The following is a 26688-nucleotide window of genomic DNA, read 5'->3' as shown; positions in this document are numbered from 1 at the left end:
TGGTTTTGGTGACCCTGTCTTTGAATTGACAAAACATTACACACAACTCTTGTAAATGTACTGTCGTAACATACTCTAAATTTATGCTTTCGCCGTAAAACCTTTTTGAAATCGTAAAACGTGGTTAGATTAAGGAGATGTTTATCTTTCAAAGGGTGTAAAATAGTTGTATGTTTTAAAAATTTGAATTTTGACATTTATTTGGCTTCAAATTTGCCGCTCTTGAAATGCACCTGCTGTTGATGGAGTGCACCACGGGTGGGACGCTAGCGTCCCACCTAGCCCATAGAGGTTAAGTACTGCAGTGCATCTCCTCCTCATGGACTGCACCAGATTTGCCAGTTCTTGCTGTGAGATGTTACCCCACTCTTCCACCAAGGCACCAGCAAGTGCCTGAACATTTCTGGGGGGAATGGCCCTAGCCCTCACCCTCCGATCCAACAGGTCCCAGACGTGCTCAATGGGATTGAGATCCGGGCTCTTCGCTGGCCATGGCAGAACACTGACATTCCTGTCTTGCAACAAATCACACACAGAACGAGCAGTATGGCTGGTGGCATTGTCATGCTGGAGGGTCATGCCAGGATGAGCCTGCAGGAAGGGTACCACATGAGGGAAGAGGATGTTTTCCCTGTAACGCATAGTGTTGAGATTGCCTGCAATGACAAGCTCAGTCCGATGATGCTGTGACACACCACCCCAGACCATGACGGACCCTCCACCTCCAAATCGATCCTGCTCCAGAGTACAGGCCTTGGTGTAACGCTCATTCCTTCCATGATAAACGCGAATCCGACCATCACCCCTGGTGAGACAAAACCACGACTCGTCAGTGAAGAGCACTTTTTGCCAGTCCTGTCTCGTCCAGCGATGGTGGGTTTGTGCTCATAGGCGACGTTGTTGCCGGTGATGTCTGATGAGGACTTGCCTTACAACAGGCCTACAAGCCCTCAGTCCAGAATCTCTCAGCCAGCGGCGTCTGAGCACTGATGGAGGGATTGTGAGTTCCAGGTGTAACTCGGGCAGTTGTTGTTGCCATCCTGTACCTGTCCCGCAGGTGTGATGTTCGGATGTACCGAACCTGTGCAGGTGTTGTTACATGTGGTCTGCCACTGCGAGGACAATCATCTGTCCGTCCTGTCTCCCTGTAGCGCTGTCTTAGGCGTCTCACAGTACGGACATTGCAATTTATTGCCCTAGCCACATCTGCAGTCCTCATGCCTCCTTGCAGCATGCCTATGGCATGTTCACGCAGATGAGCACGTATCTTTCTTTTGGTATTTTACAGAGTCAGTAGAAAGGCCTCTTTAGTGTCCTAAGTTTTCATACCTGTGACCTTAATTGCCTACCGTCTGTAAGCTGTTAGTGTCTTAACAACCATTCCACAGGTGCATGTTCATTAATTGTTTGTGGTTCATTGAATAAGCATGGGAAACAGTGTTTAAACCCTTTACAATGAAGATCTGTGAAGTTATTTGGATTTTTACGAATTATCTTTGAAAGACAGGGTCCTGAAAAGGGACGTTTCTTTTTTTTGCTGTGTTTACTTAGCATGTAAAGTAACCCTTCCCCTAACTTTATCCCTTTAACCTAACTCTTAATCTTAACGTTAACCTTAACCCTAACCTTAACCCCTAGCCTAGCTAACATTAGCCACCTAGCTAACATTAGTGTTTGCCATCTAGCTAATGTTAGCCACAACAAATTGGAATTTGTAACATATCATACGTATTGCAAATTCGTAACATATTGTACGAATTGCAATTTGTAACATATCAAACTATTTGTAATTCGTAACATATCATGCAAATTGTAATTCGTAACATATCATACAAAATAGATGATGAACATCCACAAATGAATACATAACAAACGTAACATATCATTCTAATTTGAGCATACCGGATTTTCATTTACTATGTTATGTCTACACCTGAGTCCAGGTTGCTACATCAGATACCACATAGCAGAGACTGCTCACACACACACATACACACACACACACACACACACACACACACACACACACACACACACACACACACACACACACACACACACACACACACACACACACACACACACACACACACACACACACACACACACACGGTGGTCTCATCTCACAGACCTTCCATTCCTTTCTCTTGTTAAACGAGTGAAAGCACAGTTGAACAGGGGAAAGTGTTGTCAGGGTAACACATTGAGAAGGGAGGGAAGAGTGAAGAAAGAGAGGAGAGAAGGAAGGAGGGATTGAGGAGGGCTGCAGAGCTTTGAACATTAGGATCTAACTTGCGTCATGATGGGGCTCCTCTCATCTTCTCCTCTCTTCTCTTCTCTAGCGTACCCAAACCAGTGTAAAGGATGCAATATTGCGAGCTACAGTAATGCAAACTTCTTTTGGACAAAGTGCCCTCTGTCTATTTGATGCGTAGCGGGTGTTTTTCTCCCAAATTAAATATTTCTCAAAAACAGTCACCCACAGGGTTGATATTGTGTAGTAAGTGTCTCTATGTCCCTTAGCTCTCCTAGAGATGTCAGTCACTGTAGTAATTTAGTCCACCATCTTGTTCGGATCCTTGCCTCTCCTCTTCTCTTCTCTTTAGCATGTAGTGGCAGCATACAGTGACTTCTAAACAAGCATACAGTGACTTCTAAACAACTTCTAAACAAGACTGCTAATACAGCTAATTAGCCTACTCATCCACCTGACACAAACAGAGAGGAATGCCTGCTGGCTATGGACATCCAACCCTCCAACTCTTCCAAGTCAAGGTAAACTTTTGGTTTTAGGCCAGGCTCACGGTCAGCATTCCAATTCATCCTAAAAGTGTTCGATGGGGTTGAGGTCAGGGCTCTGTGCATGCCAGTCAAGTTCTTCCACACCGATCTCGACCATCCATTTCTGTATGGACCTCACTTTGTACATGAGGCAGTGTCATGATGAAACAAGAAAGGGCCTTCCCAAAACTGCACAGAACATCTAGAATGTCATTGTATGATGTAGCTTTAAGATTTCTCTTTACTGGAACTAAGGGGCCTAGCCCGAACCATGAAAAACAGCCCCAGACCATTATTTATCCTACACCAAAATGTACAGTTGGCACTATGCATTCAGGTATGTAGCGTTCTCCTGGCATCCACCAAACCCAGATTCTCCATCGGACTGCCAGTTAGTGAAGCGTGATTCACCCCTCCAGAGAATGCATTTCCACTGCTCCGGAGTCCAATGGCGGCAAGCTTTACACCACTCACTCCAGCCGACACTTGGCATTGCACATGGTGATCTTAGCCTTGTGTGCGGCTGCTCGGCCATGGAAATCCATTTCCTGACACACCTGACGAACAGTTCTTGTTCTGACGCTGCTTCCAGAGACAGTTTGGAACTTGGTAGTGAGTGTTGCAACTGCGCTACTCATTTCAGCACTCAGTGCTCCCGTTCTCTGAGCTTGTGTGGCCTACCACTTCACGGCTGAGACGTTGTTGCTCCTAGATGTTTCCACTTCACAATAACAGCACTTACAGTTGTCCGGGGCAGCTCTAGCAGGGCATACATTTGACGAACTGACTTGTTGGAAAGGTGGCATCCTATGACGGTGCCACATTGAAAGTCACTGAATTCTTCAGTAAGGCCATTCTAATGCCAATGTTTGTCTAACCTGCCCGTTAGACTGAGGCCGATACCCGGATGTGAGGCTAACAGTGACCTTGAATTCGGGGCCACAGTCCGAGACGATGTCCTCCGGAAGGCCATAATGTTGGAAGACCTGCTGGAAGAGTGCCTCAGCAACCTGGAGAGCAGTGGGAAGACCAGGAAGAGGGATTAATCGACATGACTTGGAGAATCTATCGAGTACCTTCCGAAACCATCAGAAGGGAGAAGATCAGTAACAAAGTCAATGGATAGATGGGACAAAGGTTGTTGAGGCACAGGAAGCGGCAGGCACTTCCCTGCTGGAGCATTCTGGGGTGACTTGGTTTAAGCACACACGGAACAGGAGTTGACATACCGCGTAACATCCTGCACCAAGGTGGGCCACCAGCATGGGATCTGGGTGTTTAGCAAGGGGGCGGAGGTGAAACACCCCTTGAGGAGATGAAATGCCTCGTCCGCTGCTGGAGACCAAACCAACCTATGAGTCCCATCCTTGAGGAGGGGGATAAGAGGGGCACGGACGGTGCTGAAGTTAAAAGGTAAAAGTTGGCAAACCCCAAAAACCGTTGTAACCCCTTGATGGTGGTTGGGACTGGCCATGACCTTACTGCATCTACCTTCTTGACCTCCATCCTCAGTCCCTGAGGGCTGATTTGGTAGCCCAAGAAGGAGACAGCCCTCTGGTGGAATTGGCACTTCTCCGCCTTGACGAACAGGTGGTTAGCCAAGAGGCATTCCAGGATTGCTCGAAAGTGAGTGATGTGATCCTCAAGGTTGGTTGAGAAGATCAGGATGTCATCGATGTACACAATCACCTGACATCCAAGCATGTCCCTGAACATCTCTCACCTCGAGGAGTTGCAATGATCATGAGAACGGTGAGGAATCAGCCCAGAACTACACGGGAGGATCTTCTCAATGATCTCAAGGCAGATGGGACCATAGTCACCAAGAAAACAATTGGTAACACACTACGCCGTGAAGGACTGAAATCCTGCAGCGCCCGCAAGGTCCCCCTGCTCAAGAATACATAGACATGCCCGTCTGAAGTTTGCCAATGAACATCTGAATGACTCAGAGGACAACTGGTGAAAGTGTTGTGGTCAGATGAGACCCAAAATGGAGCTCTTTGACATCAACTCAACTCGCCGTGTTTGGAGGAGGAGGAATGCTGCCTATGACCCCAAGAACACCATCTCCACCGTCAAACATGGAGGTGGAAACATTATGCTTTGGGGGTGTTTTTCTGCTAAGGGGACAGGACAACTTCACCGCATCAAAGGGACGATGGACGGGGCCATGTACCGTCAAATCTTGGGTGAGAGCCTCCTTCCTCAGCCAGGGCATTGAAAATGGGTCGGGTATTCCAGCATGACAATGACCCAAAACACACGGCCAAGGCAACAAAGGAGTGGCTCAAGAAGAAGCACATTAAGGTCCTGGAGTGGCCTAGCCAGTCTCCAGACCTTAATCGCATAGAACATCTGTGGAGGGAGCTGAAGGTTCGAGTTGCCAAACATCCGCCTCAAAACCTTAATGACTTGGAGAAGATCTGCAAAGAGGAGTGGGACAAAATCCCTCCTGAGATGTATGCAAACCTGGTGGCCAACTACAAGAAACGTCTGACCTCTGTGATTGCCAACAAGGGTTTTGCCACCAAGTACTAAGTCATGTTTTGCAGAGGGGTCAAATACTTATTTCCCTCATTAAAATGTAAATCATTTTATAACATTTTTGACATGCGTTTTTCTGGATTTTTTTGTTGTTATTCTCTCTCACTGTTCAAATAAACATACTATTCAAATTATAGACTGATCATTTCTTTGTAAGTGGGCAAACGTACAAAATCAGCAGGGGATCAAATACTTTTTTCCCCCACTGTAAAGGGGAGAAAATGATGAAGGTAATGGAGTCCAGGTGTGAATCATAATGATTCACAGGTATGCGTAATGATGAGTGCCAGGTGTGCGTAATGATGAATCCCAGGACCGGTGGTTAGTACTCCTGTGACGTCGTATGCCGGAGGGGAGGAGCAGGCACAGACGTGACACTCCAATTTGTCTCTGGACCTGTGCACCTACATTATAAACATTAATTTGTAAGCTTGGTTGTAGCAGCCTCATGATGGGTAAAGGGAAAATTAGTATAATGTAGTAGCCTAAACCTATCGATGTTACACTGAGCTGGTTGAATGGAATATAAATGACAGTCATCCAATATGCTCTAATAGAAGTAAGGCCAAGCTCGGCCAAGCTCATTAAAAAAAACACATCGTCCTCCCTAATCTTAAACGGCACCGACCGCCACTGATGCACACATACAGTACAAAGACAAAATGCCGGCACAAACACACAATCTGACGCACAGACACATTCACAAAGTAAAGACATAGAAATAGAACTGTTCTTTCTTCAAAGAGATAATAGATTTAATACATTCTTATAGCAATGTTTTTACAGTGTGCATGTGTGTGTCAGACTATCTATGGGGAACAAGCACTCACATTCTCTCAGACGGAACGTCTGGAAAACCAACAGAGCGCAGAGACAGGTCAAGACAGACCCCAACGGAACCCTGATACACACACACACACACACACACACACACACACACACACACACACACACACACACACACACACACACACACACACACACACACACACACACACACACCACACACAAACTGTCTCAGAGCTATCACACAGAAAGTGGTCACAGGAAGGTAAATTGGGCAAGAATAGTGAGTTGTGAACAGGCGGACGGCTACACAGTGGGAGGGGAGGACGAATGTGTCAAATAGGAGATAGTGGGAAAGAGACAGATCTGAACACCTATGGAGAATCCCAATTTACAGTTTTTCTCCATTGGTTTGGCTCATTTCTTGAAACAGAAATTACATTCTCAAAACTCTAAGATCATTTGGCAAAACAGTCTTACAGTTCAGCACAACACTATAGCTCACTTGCAAAAGCTCATATCTCTCCTAAAACTGTTCACTCATGCTTCAAAACTAAATTCCTTTCCCATATAAAGAGTCAGTGCCACGAAAATGGCAAAGATCCTTCTCAATTGCTTTGGCTCATTTCTTGAAACAGACCGGACGTTCTCAACACTCTTGGTGCTTTAACCAAAACTAAATTTCCTTCTCATTTAAACAGTCAGTGCCCCCAAAATGCTTCGTCCCTTTGGCATTGTGTATGCACTGAAAGTCAAAATGTTTAGATGTTTTGTCACTATGGCAGAGGACCATTGAAATATCCCTCATGTCCACCTTTCAGTCTTAGCCCAGTCCTTCATTGACAATGGTTACTGTACTGTTTTTTTGTCCAGCTAACAGAATACAATTGTGTATAAAACTGAAAAAAAGAAATAGGATTTTAGGGTAAGAGTAGCCTCCAAGGTTTGACATCACACATTGCACTCATACTGCCAAGGAAATTGTAACCATTATCATTCACACACATAAAGTAACTTCCATACATCAGAGTAAAAAGAAAATGTATACAGCATAATATACTGTAATATAAACACACAAACAAAAAACAATGAAAATGATATGCAGCCTACAGTGCTGTAAATAAAGCTGGAGTTTCACAACTAACAGTTCTTCACTGGTCGCTGTCCTCACCCTCCCTCTCCTGGCCACCATCCTCACCCTCCTGGCCATCCACACGCTGCTGTCTGTCTGGCCACAGATTCTCGTCCACATCACAGCGTATATTCTCCCTTGCGATGCAACGAGGGAAGAAACGGCATGCATGTCGCAACCATCCTCTACACTGATCTCCTGTAATATCCTCACACGCAGCGTCCATTGCATGGAGCAGGGACCTCTGATCTTGAGCCCGATGCTCATACACTCTCCACCTCCAAGCGGAGAAATAGTCCTCAATAGGATTGAGAAAAGGAGAGTAAGGTGGTAGGAACACCATGACCATCTAGTGAACCAGGCCCTGATGAGCGGGCCACGGTGGAAATTCACATTGTCCCATACAATGACATATTGTGGTAGGTGAGGCCCTACGAGACCTCTCTCATTTTCAGGGATCAAATCAAAATGAAGGCGGTCCAAGAAGATGAGGAGCTTCTGTGTATTGTATGGGCCAAGACTGGGGATGTGAGTGGCCACACCATTCTCAGATATGGCAGCACACATAGTTATATTGCCCCCTCGCTGGCCTGGGACATCCGCCGTGGCCCGGTGGCCAATAATATTACGGCCACGTCTTCGGCCCTTGGCCAGGTTGAAGCCAGCTTCATCCACATACACGAGGATGTGATGGGTCTCGTTTCCTTCCAATGCCATTATTCTCTACAATAGCGTAAAAAAAAGAAAACATCAAATCAGTCATACAGAAGAGTCATACACTACAGTTACAGACAATTACATAGGAATGTTCTATGTTCTCCACTAAGTTCAATATATTGCTGGCCACTACTCCAGTGGTTCCAAACCTGGGGTACATGTACCCCTATGCAGAGGTCCTACAGGGGGTATTTGACAGAAAGGGGAGGGGGGAAATCATCAATGACTAGACTTACTGAAATGTTACAGTAAAACCCACAGTATTAGATAGATGTACATGGGAGGCACTAATTGCAGCTCTTTGACCCCTTTTCTTATTGTATGTTATATTCTTCAAAATAAGGATTATAATGATAATTGCATCATACAGTAAGCTGCAGTTTTTAGGCGAAATGTTGAAGTCAGATAAATCAAATACTTCCATACCTGGATTACCTGGATACACAAATCAGGTAAAGTGGGTACTGAAGCCAAAAAAGTTTGGGTACCACTGCTTAATTGTAAAAAGGTTATAATGATGGACAACCAGTAACTGACTTACATGTACATACTGGTATCGCAGCTCTTTCACTCTATCAGAGTTCCTCTCAAATGGTACCCTGTAAATTTGCTTCATTGTCATCTGATGCTTCTTCAATATCCGGTCTATTGTGGAGTTGCTTATAGAGTTGACATTTTGGAATATGGCATTGTCTTGTAGGATTGCAGTGCGGATCTGTCTCAATATGATGGCATTATTTGCCATCACCATGTTACAGATCTCTTGTTCTTGTTGTTCATTGAGAAGTTTTCCTCTGCCACCCGTGCAAGGTTGTCGTCCAATCCTAGATATAGAAGTCAAAGGACAACACTCCATTCGCAATGTATACCTTATGTATTCCTTACAGAATGAGTTACCTATGTAATTGTATTGTTGTTTTACTTACAGTAACTTTACCACAATTCTAATGCATCACTGCACAGTGACTGGAATACTACTGTAAACTGTATCATCAATACTGTAGAAAATAAACTATTCCATAGTTTATTTTCTCCAATGTTTTTCTTGTCATTTTTAGTATCATAACATCCCATTGAGGTAAGATATTACTGTAGGCCTATCACACACACACACACACACACACACACACACACACACACACACACACACACACACACACACACACACACACACACACACACACACACACACACACACACACACACACACACACACACACACACACACACACACACACACACACACACACACCCTAAATGAATAGGTAAATGTGTAAATAAATATATTTCTTGCTCTATGCACAGTGTCCTGTCCTATACAACATATAATTCCATCATTGACTGACTACATACCTGTTTTCCCTGCGAAAGGTTTGGATGATGGAGGAGACTGTTGAGCGAGGCACATTAGGCTGCACTCGGCGACCTGCCTCCGCCATTGTGAGGCCATGGTTGATGACATGGTCTATAATTGTGGCCCGAATTTCATCCGGGACAGCATGGTGTCTTCGTGCTCCTCGGCCTCTTCCCCCTATTCCACCACCACGCACCCTTACTCCTCCTCCTCTTCTTCTTCCTCTTCCTCTTCCTCGAGCAGGCAGTTGCCCTTGTTCATTTACTTGGCCAGGTGCCTCCATGTTCAGAAATTGTACTGGTCCTGCATGGTCAAGCTCTTTACATACATGTTTGGCAGCATTCACAGTCATGGACAGCACCTGTCAGGTAACTAAACATACTGTTTGATTGGTCATCTGAGATGTGTGAAACTCCTCCTTCGTTAGTCAAGTTCTAGTTTCACCTGACTGTCAATTGCTGTAATAAATTTATCAAATGTTCCAAGGGATTCATATATGGTATTCATGGTATTATGTTCTTGACTAATTTTGACAATTGAACAGACTATTGTGCATGTGATGACTTATACAATGAAATGACGCTGACACGTTTTGGAGCGAACAACCATTAGACTGAGAATCAACAATCAGTTTAGATCGATAAGATCTATTCACTTGGAAATTGTGCTAAATGTAGGATACATGTACTTAATCATTTGCAAAGATGTACTGAGACATTGAGACATGTACTTAGACATTTGCAATTTGATGAAATGAATGAGAAATTCAATTCTGTTGTGAACAATTGCCAAGTGGTTTGGAGGTTTGTCCATGTAGTTTTGAGAATGTAATTTCTGTTTCAAGAAATGAGCCAAACCAATGGAGAAAAACTGTAAACAAGGACAGGTTGTCACCACTTCACATACTGATTGACTGACTGACTGACTGACTGACTGACTGACTGACTGACTGACTGCCTGACTGACTGACCGACTGGCTGGCCAACTGAGTGGCTGACTGACCAACTGACCGACTGACTGACTAACAGACTGACCGACTAACAGACTGACCGACTGGCTGACCAACTGACTGACTGACTGGCTGGCTGACAGACCAACTGACTGACTAACTGACTGACTGACTGGCTGGCTGGCTGACCAACTGACTGACTGACCGGCTGACTGACCAACTGACTGGCTGACTGATTGATTGACTGGCTGGCTGACTAGCTGCTCTAATGGCATAGCCACAGTCACAGACATGAATACCTTGAACTCATAATGAGCATGACTACCGGTTGAGAAAGGGAAGGGGGAGGAGAGGGAAGGAGAGAGTGAGAGAAGGAAGAGAAAAGGGAGAGAAAGAAGAGAGAACAGGAGAGAGAAAGAGATTCAAAGATGTTTAAGGGGTAAAAGAACGAGAGAGAGCCTGAGAGAGAAAGAAAGAAAGAAAGAAAGAAAGAAAGAAAGAAAGAAAGAAAGAAAGAAAGAAAGAAAGAAAGAAAGAAAGAAAGAAAGAAAGAAAGAAAGAGCAGGTGAAAGGGTAACCATTGATGAAAAGGAGAGTGGGTGAAGAGGAGAGGGCATTGGCAATAAAAGCCTGAGCCTAAAAACCCATAGAAGCCAAACCAAATTAGTCCCACGGTGTTGGTTTACAGTCCCACTACTACTGCCATTCAGACCCACAGCATTGGGCACCCTTCACACTACACACCACTGGAGGAAAGAAGAGAAAAAGGGTGGGGGGAGGCAGGGAGGGAGGAAAGTAGGCATCAAACAGGCCACTTCAATTAAGATAAATAAAAGGCCAGCAATGAAGAAAGAGGCAAATGGAGAGAGGAGGGAGGAATAGAAGTGGAGCAAAGAGAGTGCTAGAAAGACTGGGAGAGAAGAAAAGTGTGGGAGGAAGAGGTGGACAAAGGAAAATAGAGGAGAAGAAGAGGGATATGGGGGTGGGAATTGAAGATGAGTGTGTTTGAACTGGTCATTCAAAGTCCGGGTAGCCATTTGATCAACTGTTCGGCAGTCTTATGGCTTTAAGGATCGGACCCTTTCTTTCAATTTTCGCCGAAAATGATATACCCAAATCTAACTGCCTGTAGCTCAGGACCTGAAGCAAGGATATACATATTGTGGAAATGTGAAAATAATGTAGGAGAATATAACACATTAGATCTCGTAAAAGATAATACATAGAAAAAAAACATGCATTTTTTTAATACATTTTTTTCATCATATTTGAAATGCAAGAGAAAGGCCACAATGTATTATTCCAGCTTAGGTGCAATTTAGATTTTGATGGCAGCGGTTTATGTGCAAAGTTTTAGACTGATCCAATGAACCATTGTATTTCTGTTCAAAATGTTGTACCAAGTCTGCCCAAATGTGCCTAATTAGTTTATTAATACAATTTCAAGTTCATAACTGTGCACTCACCTCAAACAATAGCATGCTATTATTTCACTGTAATTTAAGCTTTTTGCCCATATCAGATATGTCAATGTCCTGGGAAATGTTCTTGTTAATTACAACACCGATCCCGTAGAGGTTCAGGAGCTTTTTGGTCATAGACTTGGCACTCTGGTACCACTTGCCGTGCGGTAGCAGAGAGAACAGTCTATGACTCGGGTGGCTGGAGTCTGTGACCATTTTTAGGGCCTTCCTCTGACACCGCCTGGTATAGATGTCCAGGATGGCAGGAAGCTTGGCCCCAGTGGTGTATTGGGTCATACTCATTACCCTCTGTAGCACCTTGCGGTCGGAAGCCAAACAGTTGCCGTACCAGATGGTGATGCAACCAGTCATAATGCACTAGATAGTGCAGCTGTAAAACCTTTTGGAGGATCTGAGGACCCATGCCAATACTTTTCAGTCTCCTGAAGGGGAATAGACATTGTCGTGCACTCTTCACAACTGTCTTGGTGTGTTTTGACCATGATAGTTTGTTGGTGATGTGGACACCAAGGAACTTGAAGCTCTCGACCTGCTCCACGACAGTCCTGTGAATGGGGGCATGCCCTCCCTTCCCTGTAGTCCACGATCAGCTCCTTTGTCTTGATCACGTCGAGGGAGAGGTTGTTGTAATGGCATCACACTGCCAGGTCTCTGACCTCCTCCCTATAAGCTGTCTCATCGTTGTCGGTGATCAGGCCTACCATCGTCGTGTCGTCGGCAAACTTAATGATGGTGTTGGAGTCATGCTTGACCACAAGGTCATGGGTGAACAGGGAGTACAGGAAGGGACTAAGCATGCACCCCTGAGGGGCGCTCGTGTTGGGGGTCAGTGTGGCAGATGTGTTGCAGCCTACCCTCACCACCTGGGGGTGGCCCGTCAGGAAGTCCAGGGAGGTGTTTAGTCCCAGGGTCCTTAGCTTAGTGATGAGCTTTGAGGGCACTATGGTGTTGAACACTGAGCTGAAGTCAATGAACAGCAGTATAACGTATGGGTTAATTTTGTCCAGTTGGGAAAGGGCAGTGTGGAGTGCAATAAAGATTGCGTCATCTGTGGATCTGTTCGGGCGGTATGTGAATTGGAGTTGGTCTAGGGTTTCTGGGATGACGGTGTGACCAGCCTTTCAAAGCCCTTCATAACTACAGATATGAGTGCTACGGATCAGTAGTCATTTAGGCAGGTTATCTTGGCGTTCTTGGGCACAGGGACTAAGGTGGACTGCTTGAAACATGTAGGTATTACAGACTTGGTCAGGGACAGGTTGAAAATGTCTGTGAAGACACTTGCCAGTTGGTCAGCGTATGCTCTGAGTACACATCCTGGTAATCTGTCTTGCCCTGCAGCCTTCTGAATTTTGACCTGTTTAAAGGTCTTACTCATATCGGCCACGGAAAGTGTGATCACATAGTTGTCCGAAACAGTTTGTGCTCTCATGCATGCTAATATGTTGCTTGCCTCAGAGCGAGCATAGCAGTCATTTAGCTTGTCTGGTAGGCGTGTGTCACTAGGCGGCTTGTGGCTGGGCTTCCCTTTGTAGTCCGTAATAGTTTGCAAGCCCTGCCACATCCGACGAGCGTCAGAGCTGGTGTAGTAGGATAACATTTTAAACCTGTCTTGACGCTTTGCCTGTTTGATGGTTCATCGGAGGACATAGCAGGATTTCTTATAAGCGTTAGGGTTAGAGTCTCGGCCCTGAAAGCGGCAGCTCTTAGCATTTGCGTCATCTGACCACTTCCGTATTGAGCGAGTCACTGGTACTTCCTCCTTTAGTTTTTGCTTGTAAGCAGGAATCAGGACGATAGAATTATGGTCAGATTTGCCAAATGGAGGGCGGGGGAGAGCTTTGTACGCATCTCTGTGTGTGGAGTAAAGTTGGTCTACAGCTTTTTTCCTCTGGTTGCACATGTGAGATGCTGGTAGAAATTAGGTAAAACACATTTAAGTTTTACTGCATTAAAGTCCCCGGCCATTAGGAGTGCCACCTCTGGATGAGCATTTTCTTGTTTGCTTATGGCCTTATACAGCTCGTTTAGTGCGGTCTTAGCGCCAGCATCGGTTTGTGGTGGTAAATAGACAGCTATGAAAAATATAGATGAAAACACTCTTGGTAAATAGTATGGTCTACAGCTTATCATGAGGTACGCTACATCAGGCGAGAAAAAACACAATACTTTTTTATATTAGATTTCACGCACCAGCTGTTACTGACAAATAGACTCAGACCACCACCCCTCGTCTTACCGGATGTCGGTGTTCTGTCTTGTCGATGCACAGAAAACCCAGCCAACTGTATATTATCCATTTTGTCGTTCAGCCACGACTCGGTGAAACATAAGATATTACAATTATGTCCAGTTGGTTGGATAGTCTTGAATGGAGCTCATCCAATTTATTCTCCAATGATTGCACGTTGGCCAATAGGACATATGGTAGAGGCGGGTTACCCACTCGCCAACAAATTCTGACAAGGCTCCCGGATCTGCCTCCCCTCAATCGAGTGTCTCCTCTTCATGAGAACGACGGGAATTTGGGCCTGGTCCGGGAGCAGCACTATATCCTTCACATCATCTTCGTCCAGTTCGAGGTGAGTAATCGCTGTTCTGATATCCAGAAGCTCTTTGTGGTCATAAGAAACGGTAGCAGAAATATTATGTTCAAAATAAGTTACAAACAATGCAGAAAAACCCCAACAAATTAACACAATTGGTTAGGAGCCCGTAAAACGGTAGCCATCCCCTCCGGCACCATTCTTATCACTTGCCATGGCAAGCAAGTTAGGAGATCAATGGAAGATGGAATTAAAATGATGGCATTAAAAATTAAATGAGAAGGACAGGCTACAAAAACAAAGAACCAACAGGTAGGCTGCTACTTAACACTTTGAATAGAGTTGTTGTTGTAACTGCAGCCTATGTAGCCTCAATTAGCCAGCCCAGCTAGGTAGCTAACTAGCTATGTTAACTAGCTAGCTTCTCTAACTAGCTAGTCAAAACAGGTACTATGTAATCCGATTAGGTGATAAATAACCTAGCTTTGGCAGCTAGAAGTCAGTAACTAGTTCGAGTCAACTTGGTTGCTGCTGTCTCTCTCTCTCTCCTCATCGCCCCACTCAGCCACATACAGTCACAAACACACAGCATGGTCCCTCCCCCGCCTGCTACTAGCGCCTTCATTCCTCTCTCCTTCAGTGTGTGCAATAACAGCTTCAGTGAATAACATCTAAAAAAAACCTGCTGCTTCCCTCACTTGGATTGGATCAGACTGGATCTGGACAGGCCCGTGTCTATACGGGGCCGGATCTGGTTGTCATCGGGTCCGTTCGGACTGGGTCTCTAAAAAAATATATTTATCTGGGTAGGGTCCAGGGAGGAAAGCCCCGGGTCCATTTCGAAATGGGTCAAACTTTTTGCCCTCGAGAAGACCTCTAGTGAGATGGGTGTAAGACAGACAGAGGGGTGAGAGGGTGTACCAGACGAGGGAAATGGAGCAAAACGTCTAACGGTCAGGCCAGGGAAGCTCTGTGTATGTGTGTGTGTGTGTGTGTGTGTGTGTGTGTGTGTGTGTGTGTGTGTGTGTGTGTGTGTGTGTGTGTGTGTGTGAGAGAGAGACCTGTAAGCTCTATGTGGCTACATATCATTACAGCAGCCTTCCTGTAGCTCAAGGCTCCTATTAAACTGTAACACAGCTAATAGAGGGGCAGGTCAATTGCAGTGGAGAGAGAGGAGGGAGAGAGAGAGAGAGATGGAAAGAGAGACAGAGTGAGAGAATGGGGGAAAGAGGGAAAATTAGTTGAGAGAGAAAGAAGAGAGGTATGGTAAAAATGAATGGGAGAGAGAGCTGGGAGAGATGGGGGAATGAAAGAGAGGAAGACATGGAAGAAGAAGATAGGGAATGAGGGTAGAATGAAGAAGATAAAGACAGAGAAAAAGGAAGAGAGAAGATCAATGTCCTCATCTGTCCAAGGGCACGGTTGTTACAAGGGAGACCTGCCGATAACTACAACTATTACAGATTAAAGCAATTAAACCACAGACGACCTCTGCCCTCATGAATACGGTTTCCCAGGAACCTGAGGCGTGTGCGTGTGTGTACAAGTGTTTGTTTTACATATGCTTGCATCGGCACTAATAAGCATACTGGTGATTGCTTGTGGGAATGTGCGTGTGTGTGTGCATGTGCGTGTTCATGTGTGTTTGTGTGTGTCTGGGGGGTATCATTTAAAACCAGTGAAGCACACCAAGCAGACTTGGAGTTCAAGCTAACAGAACTAACCCACTAATCTATGTAGTGCAGGCCATTTTCGTGCATGGTCAAAGTTCAAATCATCCTGGTGCACATTCTGCTGGTGTTAAATGAAATATACAAACAGCATAACTAAGCATAATTCACGGCATGCTTCGTTAACACGTGGGTCATATTCATTGTAGCATACCATAGAAATATTTTGGGCAACAGAAAATGAAAACAAGCATTTCTCATTGGACAAGTTCAGGTAGTCCCTCCCTGTTTGCTTCTGTTTGGTTCCTACTGAATTTGACACTGAAATCATAGTCACCAGGGCCATGTTCAGCAGCTAAACGTTGTTGAATGCTGCAGACAGAAACGCCATGAACAGAGACAATGTGATTTCTTATTGCACATGTCAGAGAGGCATGTTTGTTCTACATAGTATATTTCTATGTGAATTTTTCCAAAACGTTGTGTACTGCTCAACCGGCCCATGGAGCGCCCTGTGTGAGTCTCCCCTCAGGGCTGGGAGTGACAGTGAGTTGAAGCACCATCTGCTGTTTGACATGGTCACTACACCTGCCTCTTTCTTTTTCTCTTTCTCTTTCTCTCTTTTTCTCTCTCTCAATTCAATTTCAATTTAAGGGGCTTTATTGGCAATGTGAAACATATGTTTACATTGCCAAAGCGAGTGAAATAGATAATAAACAAAAGTGAAATAAACAATAAAAAATGAACAGTAAACATTATACACAGTTCCAAAAGAATAAAGACATTTCAAATGTCATATTATGTCTAGGGAAAAGGGAAAGGGGGATACCTAGTCAGTTGTACAACTGAATGCATTCAACTGAAATTCATCTTCTGCATTTAACCCAACCCCTCTGAATCAGAGAGGTGCGGGGGCCTGCCATAATTGACATCACCGTCTTCGGGCGCCCGGGGAACAGTAGGTTAACTGCCTTGCTCATGGGCAGAATGACATATTTTTACCTTGTCAGCTCGGGGATTCGATCCAGCAACCTTTCGGTTACTGGCCCAAAGCTCTAGTGTTGTAATGATGTGCAAATAGTTAAAGAACAAAAGGTAAAATAAATAAACATAAATATATGTCGGTCTCTCTCTCACTCTCACTGTAGTGGCCTGGAGGATTTCCCCTTAGTCCAACTCAAACCACTAATCACATGTCATCATATTCATATTCACCTCTATTAGCCTCAGCAGGGGCTTACAATAACACAAACACATATTCAGAACTACACACACACACAGAGCAATTGCTCAGGGAGCAATCACAGCACGAGAGCCAAGAATGATAGAGAGAGAAAAATAACAAGGGTGAGTGAGAAAAAGGGAACGATGGGGGGGGGGAGAGAGAGAGAGAGAGAGAGAGAGAGAGAGAGAGAGAGAGAGACAGCGAGAGTTTTATTTGCCGCAAGGAAAGACAAAGCAGAGAGTACGTTGGCTCTGAAAACAGGCTTCATTGGATTATACTGCCTACAGAAAGCACACACACACACACACACACACACTGTGTGTACTTGGAGTTGCAAATTAGACGACTAGTCGGAGGATGAGAGGGAAACAGCAGGATACTGACATCAACGGAGTGTCAGTGTTGCTTCACCTACGGCCTATGACCTGCCTTCTCCCTTTAGTCTTGGAATCATCAAGATAATACAGGACAGAACAACACACACACACACACACACACACACACACACACACACACACACACACACACACACACACACACACACACATTTTATCTAAATCAGGGGTGGGAAATTCCAGTCCTCGAGGGCCTGATTGGTGTCACAGTTTTGCCCCAGCCCCAGCTAACACACCTGACTCCAATAATCACACAATCATGATCTTCAGTTTCCAATGCAATTTGATTAATCAGCTGTGTTTGCTAGGGATGGAGAAAGTGTGACACCAATCAGGCCCTCGAGAACTGGAGGTGACCACCCCTGATCTAAATCAGCACTGGTTTCCTTCACTTCCAGTAGGTTTCATCATGCGTAGAAGTCATTTGATAAATTTTTAAACACTGTGTTGTCTTTTCTCATGCTGTGTCTGTTGTTTCCGGTGCCTGCTGCCTTCCTATCCCCTGAGTGGGACTTTACAGTATGAACTACACAGTGTGTGTGTGTGTGTGTGTGTGTGTGTGTGTGTGTGTGTGTGTGTGTGTGTGTGTGTGTGTGTGTGTGTGTGTGTGTGTGTGTGTGTGTGTGTGTGTGTGTGTGTGTGTGTGTGTGTGTGTGTGTGTGTGTGACATACAATCAAAGACAGAACACCACACAACGGATGTTCTCTTTCACTTCACTGCAACAACACTGTTCAACCAACAAGCTCTCACAGCAGAATTAGACTTTCATCCACATTATGGGTTAAGTTTAGGCACTCATTCCAAATGGTTACGTTAAGGGTTGAGGTTTGGGATAGGGTTATAACCTTAAATAAAAAACCAGTGTGCACGACTGGGATCGAACATGCATTCTGTTCCAGAGTCATGAGATTCATGGGATTACACACACACAGGGTTAACATTTGGGATAGGGTTAAAACCAAAAATACATATGAAAGCGGCTGACACAAGAGGCATCACTGGCCATCAGGGTGGATAAGGACACGTGTGTGTGTGTGTGTGTGTGTGTGTGTGTGTGTGTGTGTGTGTGTGTGTGTGTGTGTGTGTGTGTGTGTGTGTGTGTGTGTGTGTGTGTGTGTGTGTGTGTGTGTGTGTGCATGTGTGTGAGAGAGAGAGTGAGAGCGCAAGAGAGAGAAAGAGAGAGAGAGAGGGGGGAGAGAGAGAGAAAGAGAGAGAGAGAGGGAGGAGAGATGAGCTTGTCAATAGGACGTATGGCTCCGCACGTCCAATACGAAAGCTTTGTTCAAACACATTACGGGGTAACGACTGCTCCAGCCACAGACACGCCACTAAACGGGAGAAAGGAAGGCTCGGGAAGTGCTTCGAAACTCAGAACTTTCACAAACATTAATTCACTACGAATATTAGTCAGATTATGTCATAACACAGTTGTAAGAAAGTATCAAGAAACTGGACAGTCAATTCATAACTGATTAGTAATAACTGCACACATAACGCATGAACATCATTACATGATCAAACCACAGAGTGATCAAATATGTCTCAAAGATAGTGCTTATAGAATTTCACCCATATGACAATCTCTTCAAACCCTGTGCTTGCGTATCTAGCTTTAATGTAGTTAGGAGGGAAGTAGTTACTCAGCAAATGGTCCGCTCTAATTTTGAGCTGAGTAGGCATATCAATGTTAATACAATAACGAAGAGAGAGGCCCAGCAGCAATGTGTGACAAATCTATAGTAATTGCTAGCTTAGTCCTGATTTGAAACACTGCTGTAGCCTAGACCAGTAGCCCTTACTTGAAAATAATGTGCCATCATTATTAGGCCTAATATCAGTATTATTATTATCAAACCCATACAAGTTGAATGTGTCTTAAAGGTCAAATGTGTATCCAACCATTGCCCAATACAAGAAAAGCTTGTGAAGTTAAATCATGTCTCCTGCGCATACCATGTTGCCTCCACATATATCTCCACAACATTGCCTCGATGCTATACATCATTTAATGTCGTGTTCCATGAAGGATCTACAGTTTCCCATGCTTCTACACCGCTTTCCGTGCCCTAGCTGACCTTATGCATGATTCATACCGACCACACCGTCAGAGCACTTAACGAAGCGACTCTATACGGTTACGTCCACGGTGGACTAACCGGGGCTCCCGCCTTCCACCTTCTGTACACCGCAACAACCCCCGCGGTTCAAATCACCGAGTCAAAACCTAAACAATCGTTAACCACTCTCTTACCTTCATTCTCCGGGTAATTCCGTAAGCCTTTACATGGCGCAAACGCGTGAAAAAGAAAGGGGGAGAAAATAAAAAGGGATGGATAGATCCAAGGGAAGACTCGTGCCATTTTTCAGGCTGCGCCTTGCGCTCGCTGCATCCCTGTTTCGTGTAGAGTTGGTGAGCGAGCCCTCGTGAATGAGCGGAGTAGAGGAAAGAAGGAAAAGAGAGAGAAAGCGAGAGAGAGAGAGAGACAGAGAGAGAGAAGGGAAAGAGGAGGAGACGGGAAGGAGGGTCCAGCGTGAACCACGCGCTGTCAACCACAGGCGAGCCCTGAATTGGTGTCGGAGTGCGAGAACCCGCGCAGTCGTGACACACACACAAACTATTCAAAGGGCACACGCAGGACTGAGATCATCCATCACTGAATTTCGGACGTTTGGAGAGAGCATATCGAAGGAAAGCTCCAACTTGTGTAAAGATGACCATGACTCCTGTTTCTGAATCCAACTGAAAATGTATGGCTGAAAGTTAGTTATATGGGCCGATGGTTTTACCATGGAATATCTGGGACTAACAGCCCCTATATAGCCTTGGTGTCTTATGCTGTTAATTTGACTATTAACGCTTTTTTATGACCATTAGAGACTCGATGCATAGCCTAGGCTAGCAGTAGCGGTGCGTGGGTAAAATCACTGGAGAAGCCATATTACAACCTATGTGTCGTGATATATTGGCCTAAAGGCAGAGACAATAAGAAGACATTGTGGAATAATACATTCAACCACACCTTTGTTTTTTATCACTAAACCGGATAGCGACCTCTATCCAGTGAAGTCCAGCAATGCATATTGCATGAACAGTAATAGACAGTTACATGACCTACAGCATGGTCAAGCAAGTTCATGTTTCCGACATTTTCGGACCACTAGACAACTATTGATTTAGTACCACAGAGAGATACCGCAAGTCGCAAAGAAATCAGGATCTGCTTCCAATATTCCAGCATCAACATGATCAAATCACCTCTGCTTAGTCTAATACGGTGACAACTAAAAATATACCAAAAACAGTTTAGTCCAATCAACATAAGCTAAATATGATGTGGCTGGCCATGGTTCTGATGTCTGTGTGCATGTGTAGGTATGTGTGCATGTGTAGGTATGTGTGCTTGCACGTTGTGCAAGTAGAAAAAACATGTTCACTCATGCTACTTGTAGAGAAACACTAATTCCGTCCTCCTCTTTCATGTTGCTGAAACGGTCTATCACTCTGTCATACAGTATAGCTTTTATTTTTCTTTGTCCTAGGCTAACTGGCTAAAATACTTGCTTGCTAGCCTAACTTCCATTCATGGGCAATGTTAGCTAGTTAACATTAGCCTTCTACATCTAGCTACATATTAAACTTCCATCCTCGCAGGCCAGGGACACAACAATGTATGAATTAATGGTTGGTGCAGAATCGCCATTATAATCATTGGCCAGTACTGACAATTAAGTAAAACCGGAAGTCCAAATATCTATCTCCATCCATGGCTAGTTTAGGAAAGGGCCAATTTTAGCTAGCTGCCATCGGAGGACAACAACACAACAAAATGCAACAATTCAAGCTGTTCTGTCAATGACATTCTCTCAATGGGATTTGATAGGAGTGACGCTAAAATCCAAGCTGGATTCGCTTGACACTTTTTTTGGTGCGCCAGGACCAGTCACAGTTAAGCTCAGTCAGTTTAGCTAAATGCTGATTTGCACATTTTTATATATTTTTTTATCAAGATAGGTCAAATGCTTGCTGGCTTCTCTTGCCTTCAATGCTACGGGTGGCAACAATGTCATTGTCGTACTTGTATAAACCAGACACCATCAGATAGATGCCCTACACATAGAGAGACAGGGGGGCGCGGTTTGGCTTGCTCAAATACTTTCTACTGTGAGATACATTCAGTCTCTTGCGAATTGAAGGTAAATTCTGAAACAGAGACACGGAAGATACATTATTTTCTGTGATTTTATATAAAACATATATATATTGGTACATTTTTGGGAACCCTGGCTTCCCTTTACACACATGAATACATGCCACTGTAGGCTAGGCCTAATTACAGGGAAATGTGTCAGGCTCAACATTGTTGGTCTAACCTACATTATACCAATGACAGCTGCTACATCCTACAGCTCTCAGAAGAACGCAGTTTCATGGATTACAGATTCAAATCCAATGCTTATATGGAGATTTATTCTGGTTGGGATGCGTGCTGCACTGCGTTAAGACGTCAGTATGTGTGTGTATGTGACTGTCAGTATGTTTCTGGGTGTCTAAATGAATAAAACATGCTTTCTGCCTGTCATTAAATGTGTGTGTGGGAAGGGGTGAAAGTGCACGAGGTCAACCTCTCAATCTACTGCTTTTTAACGCACTAGACCAAAACAGCGTGGAGGTAATTCAGCACCATGGAGAGAGCATTTAACAGGACACATTTACCCCTCTCGCTTTGCTGCCCTTGGATGTGTGTGTTTGTTCTTTCTGTTTGGGTAAACCTACTGAATTGAAGTCAACCCCCCAGTGAAAGGCTGGGGGGTTGAACCCACTCCAATTCGCACACTACCCCAACAGATCCACTGATGACGCAATCTCTATTGCACTCCACACTGCTCTTTCCCACTTGGGCAAAAGGAACACCTACGTGAGAATACTGTTCATGGACTACAGCTCAGCGTTCAACACCATTGTGCCCTCCAAACTCATCAGTAAGCTAAGGACCCTGGGACTAAACACCTCCCTCTGCAACTGGATCCTGGACTTCCTGACGGGACGCCCACAGGTGGTGAGGGTTGGCAATAACACATCTGTCACGCTGATCCTCAACACGGGGCCCCTCAGGGGTACGTGCTTAGTCCCCTCTTGTATTTCCTGTTCACCGATGACTGCGTTGCCGTGCACGACTCCAACGCTATCATTAGGTTTGACGACATCGCGACGGTGGTAGGCCTGATCATAGATGACAATGAGACAGCCTGTAGGAAGGAGGTCAGAGACCTGGCAGTCTGGTTCCAGGACAACAACCTCATCCTCAATGTCAGCTAGACAAAGGAGCTGATCGTGGACTACAGAAAACAGAGGGCCGAGCACGCCCCCATTCACTTCAGCAGGGCTGTAGTGGAGCGGGTTTAGAGCTTCAAGTTCCTCGGTGTCCACAACACTAACGATCTATCATGGACCAAAAACACCAGCACAGTCATGAAGAGGACAGTCATGAAGAGGGCACGAAAACGCCTCTTCCCCCCTTCCCCATTGACAGCATCTTGACTGGCTGCATCACCGCTTGGCATGGCAATTACTTGGCATCCGACTGCAAGGTGCTACAGTGGGTAGTGCCTACGTCCCAGTACATCACTGGGGCCGAGCTCCCTGCCATCCAGGACCTCTATACCAGGCGGTGTCAGATGAAAGCCCTAAAAATTGTCAAAGACTCCAGCCACCCAAGTCATATAGTGGTTTCTCTGCAACCCCACGGCAAGTAGTACCAATGCACCAAGTCTGGAACCAACATGACCCTGAACAGCTTCGACCCCCAAGCCATAAGACTGCTCAATAGTTAATTAAATAGTTTTAACCAAATAGCTACCCAGACAATCTGCCTTGACCCTTTTTTGCGCTATCTTTTTTGACTCGTCATTTACACTGCTGATACTGTTTACTATCTGTCACTTTATTCCTTGTTATATATACAGTGCCTTTTAAAAGTATTCAGACCTCTTGACTTTTTACAAATTGTGTTACGTTACAGCCTTATTCTAAAATGGATTAAATAAATCCTCATCAATCTACATACAATACCCCATAATGACAAAGTGAAAACTGTTTAAAAATAATGTTTGCTAATTTATTAAAAATCAAAAACAGAAATACCTTATTTACATAAGTATTCAGCCCCTTTTCTATGAGACACGAAATTGAGCTCAGGTGCATCCTGTTTCCATTGATCATCCTTGAGATGTTTCTACAACTTCATTGGAGTCCACCAGTGGTAAATTCAATTGATTGGACATGATTCGGAAAGGCACACAAGGTCCCACAGTTGACAATGCATGTCAGAGCAAAAACCTTGCCATGAGGTCAAAGGCATTGTCCGTAGAGCTCCGAGACAGGATTGTGTCGAGGCACAGATCTGGGGAAGGGTACCAAAACAATTCTGCAGCATTGAAGGTCTCCAAGAACATAGTGGCTTTGATCGTTCTGAAATGGAAGAATTTTGGAACCACCAAGACTGTTCCTAGAGCTGGCCACCCGGCCAAACTGAGCAATCAGGGGAGAAGGGCCTTGGTCACGGAGGTGACCAAGAACGGGATGGTCACAATGACCGAGCTCTAGAGTTCCTCTGTGTCACACCCTGATCTGTTTCAGCTGTATTGTCCTTGTCTCCACCCCCCACCTGATGTCTCCCGTTTTTACCCCTTTAGTCCCTGTGTATTTATTCCTGCATTTTCTGTTTGTTTGTTGCACGTGTCTGCATCTGGGTCTCATCCTGAGTCATGATACTCTGTGGAGATTGGAGAACCTTCCAGAAAGACAACCATCTCTGCAGCACTCCACCAATCAGGCCTTTATGGTAGAATGGCCAGACGGAAGCCACTCCTTAGTAAAATGCACATGACAGCCGGCTTGGAGTTTGCCAAAAGGCACCAAAAGACTTTCAGACCATGAGAAACAAGATTCTCTGGTCTGATGAAACCAAGATGGAACTCTTTGGACTGAATGCCAAATGTCACACCTGGAGAAAACCTGGCACCGTCCCTATGGTCAAGCATGGTGGTGGCAGCAACAGGACAATGACCCTAAGCACACAGCCAAGACAACGCAGGAGTGGCTTCGGGACAAGGTTCTGAATGTCCTTGAGTGGTCCAGCCAGAGCCTAGACTTGAACCCGTTCTAACATCTCTGGAGAGACCTGAACATAGCTGTGCAACAACGCTCCCCATCCAACCTGAGAGAGCTTGAGAGGATCTGCAGAGAAGAATGGGAGAAACTCCCCAAATACAAGTGTGTCAAGCTTGTAGTGTCATACCCAAGAATACTCAAGGCTGTAATCACTGCCAAAGGGGCTTCAACAAAGTACTGAGTAAAGGGTCTGAATACTTATGTAAATGTGATATTTCAGTGCATTATTTGTAATAAATTTGCTAAATTTCTAAAAACCAGTTTTTGCTTTGTCATTATGGGTTATTGTGTGTAGATTGATGAGAAAAAAATGCAATTAATCAATTTAAGAATAAGCCTGTAACCTAAGAAAATGTCGAAAATGTGAAGAGGTCTGAATACTTTCCGAAGGCACTGTACATCTATCTACCTCAAATACTTCCTACCCCTGCACAGCCATGTTATCGTCACTCATTGTCTATCTATTATACAGAACTAAAATATAAATGCAACATGTAAAGTGTTGGTCCCATGTTTCATGAGCTGAAATAAAAGATCCCAGAAATGTTCCATATGTACAAAAACATTGTTTCTTCCAAATTGTGTGCACAAATTTGTTATATCCCTGTTAGTGAGCATTTCTCCTTTGCCAAGATATTCCATCCACTTGACAGGTGTGGCATATCAAGAAACTGATTAAACAGCATGATTATTACATCATGCTGTTTATCATCTCATCAATCAACTTATAAATAATTATGAATCGATCCACCATTGAGCACAAAAACAACACTTGTTACAGAATATTTTACATACAAATAACATCTGTCAGACAAACCATGCCTGACAACATGATCCAATAAGACAGAAAAATAGAAGAACATTTAAAGCCCCCTTGTGCTGGGGACAATAAAAGGCCGCTATAAAATGTGCAGTTTTGTCACACAACATAATGCCACAGATGTCTCAAGTTTTGAGGGAGCGTGTAATTGGCAAGATGGCTGCAGGAATGTCCACCAGAGCTGTTGCCAGATAATTGAATGTTCATTTCTCTACCATAAGCCACTTCCAATGTGGTTTTAGAGAATTCGGCAGTACGTACAACCGGTCCCACAACCGCAGACCATGTGTAACCACGCCAGCCCAAGACCTCCACATCCGGCTTTTTCACTTGTGGGATCGTCTGAGACGAGCCACCCAGACAGCTGATGAAACTGCGGGTTTGCACAACCTGTCAGAAACGGTCTCAGGGAAGCTCATCTGCGTGCTCGTTGTCCTAATCAGGGTAGTTTGTTGTCGTAATCGACTTCAGTGGTTAAATGCTCACCTTCGATGGCCACTTGCATGCTGGAGAAGTGTGCTCTTCACAGATAAATCCTAGTTTCAACTGTATCGGGCTGATGTCAACTTCTAAACAGAGTGCCCAATGGTGGCTGTGGGGTTATGGTATGGGCGAGCATAAGCTACGGACAACTAACACAATTGCATCTGCTGCCATCACCTCATGTTCCAGCATGATAATACCCCATGTCGCAAGGATCTGTACACAATTCTTGGAAGCTGAAAGTTCTTCCATGGCCTGCATACTCACATGACAGGTCACCCATTAAGCATGTTTGGGACGCTCTGGATCAACGTGTACGACAGTGTGTTCCAGTTCCCACCAATATCCAGAAACTTCGCACAGCCATTGAGGAGGAGTGGGACAACATTCCACAGGCTACAATCAACAGCCTGATCAACTCAATTTGAAGTAGATATGTTGCGCTGCATGAGGCAAATGTTGGTCACACCAACTAATACATTACAACGGAATGACGGAACGATTTGACTAGTGCAGTGTTAGCTAGCTACATAGTTGTCTTTGTCATAGTTTGATAATTGTGTAGTTTAGAGTAATTATCGAGGTTAGCTAGCCAGCCGCGCCGCGACGCCGTTGTCCAGACTCCAG

The 26688-nt window shown here is 44.7% G+C and overlaps 1 protein-coding gene across 4 annotated transcripts in view; it reads right to left on the bottom strand.

Annotated features, from left to right (window-relative positions):
• LOC106569453 (ephrin type-A receptor 3-like) overlaps positions 1–20163 on the bottom strand; it is a 236274-nt gene extending 216111 nt beyond the window's left edge. For 2 of the 4 annotated variants that reach the window (XM_045694301.2, XM_045694302.2), the window contains exon 1: positions 19839–20161. In XM_045694301.2, coding sequence (XP_045550257.1) covers positions 19839–19947 — 109 coding nt within the window. In that variant the 5' untranslated portion in view covers positions 19948–20161. Of the gene's footprint in view, positions 1–19838 lie in introns of all 4 variants that reach the window. The other 2 variants (XM_082960964.1, XM_082960963.1) reach the window with 2 other exon arrangements.
• Between the last annotated feature and the right edge of the window lie 6525 nt (positions 20164–26688).

The sequence above is a fragment of the Salmo salar genome, chromosome 14 (genome assembly GCF_965601325.2).
Source record: "Salmo salar chromosome 14, fSalSal1, whole genome shotgun sequence".
NCBI classification, from domain to species: Eukaryota; Metazoa; Chordata; class Actinopteri; order Salmoniformes; family Salmonidae; genus Salmo; species Salmo salar.
The sequence above is the reverse complement of the archived record's forward strand: the minus strand, read 5'-3'. Positions and strand labels throughout refer to the sequence as shown.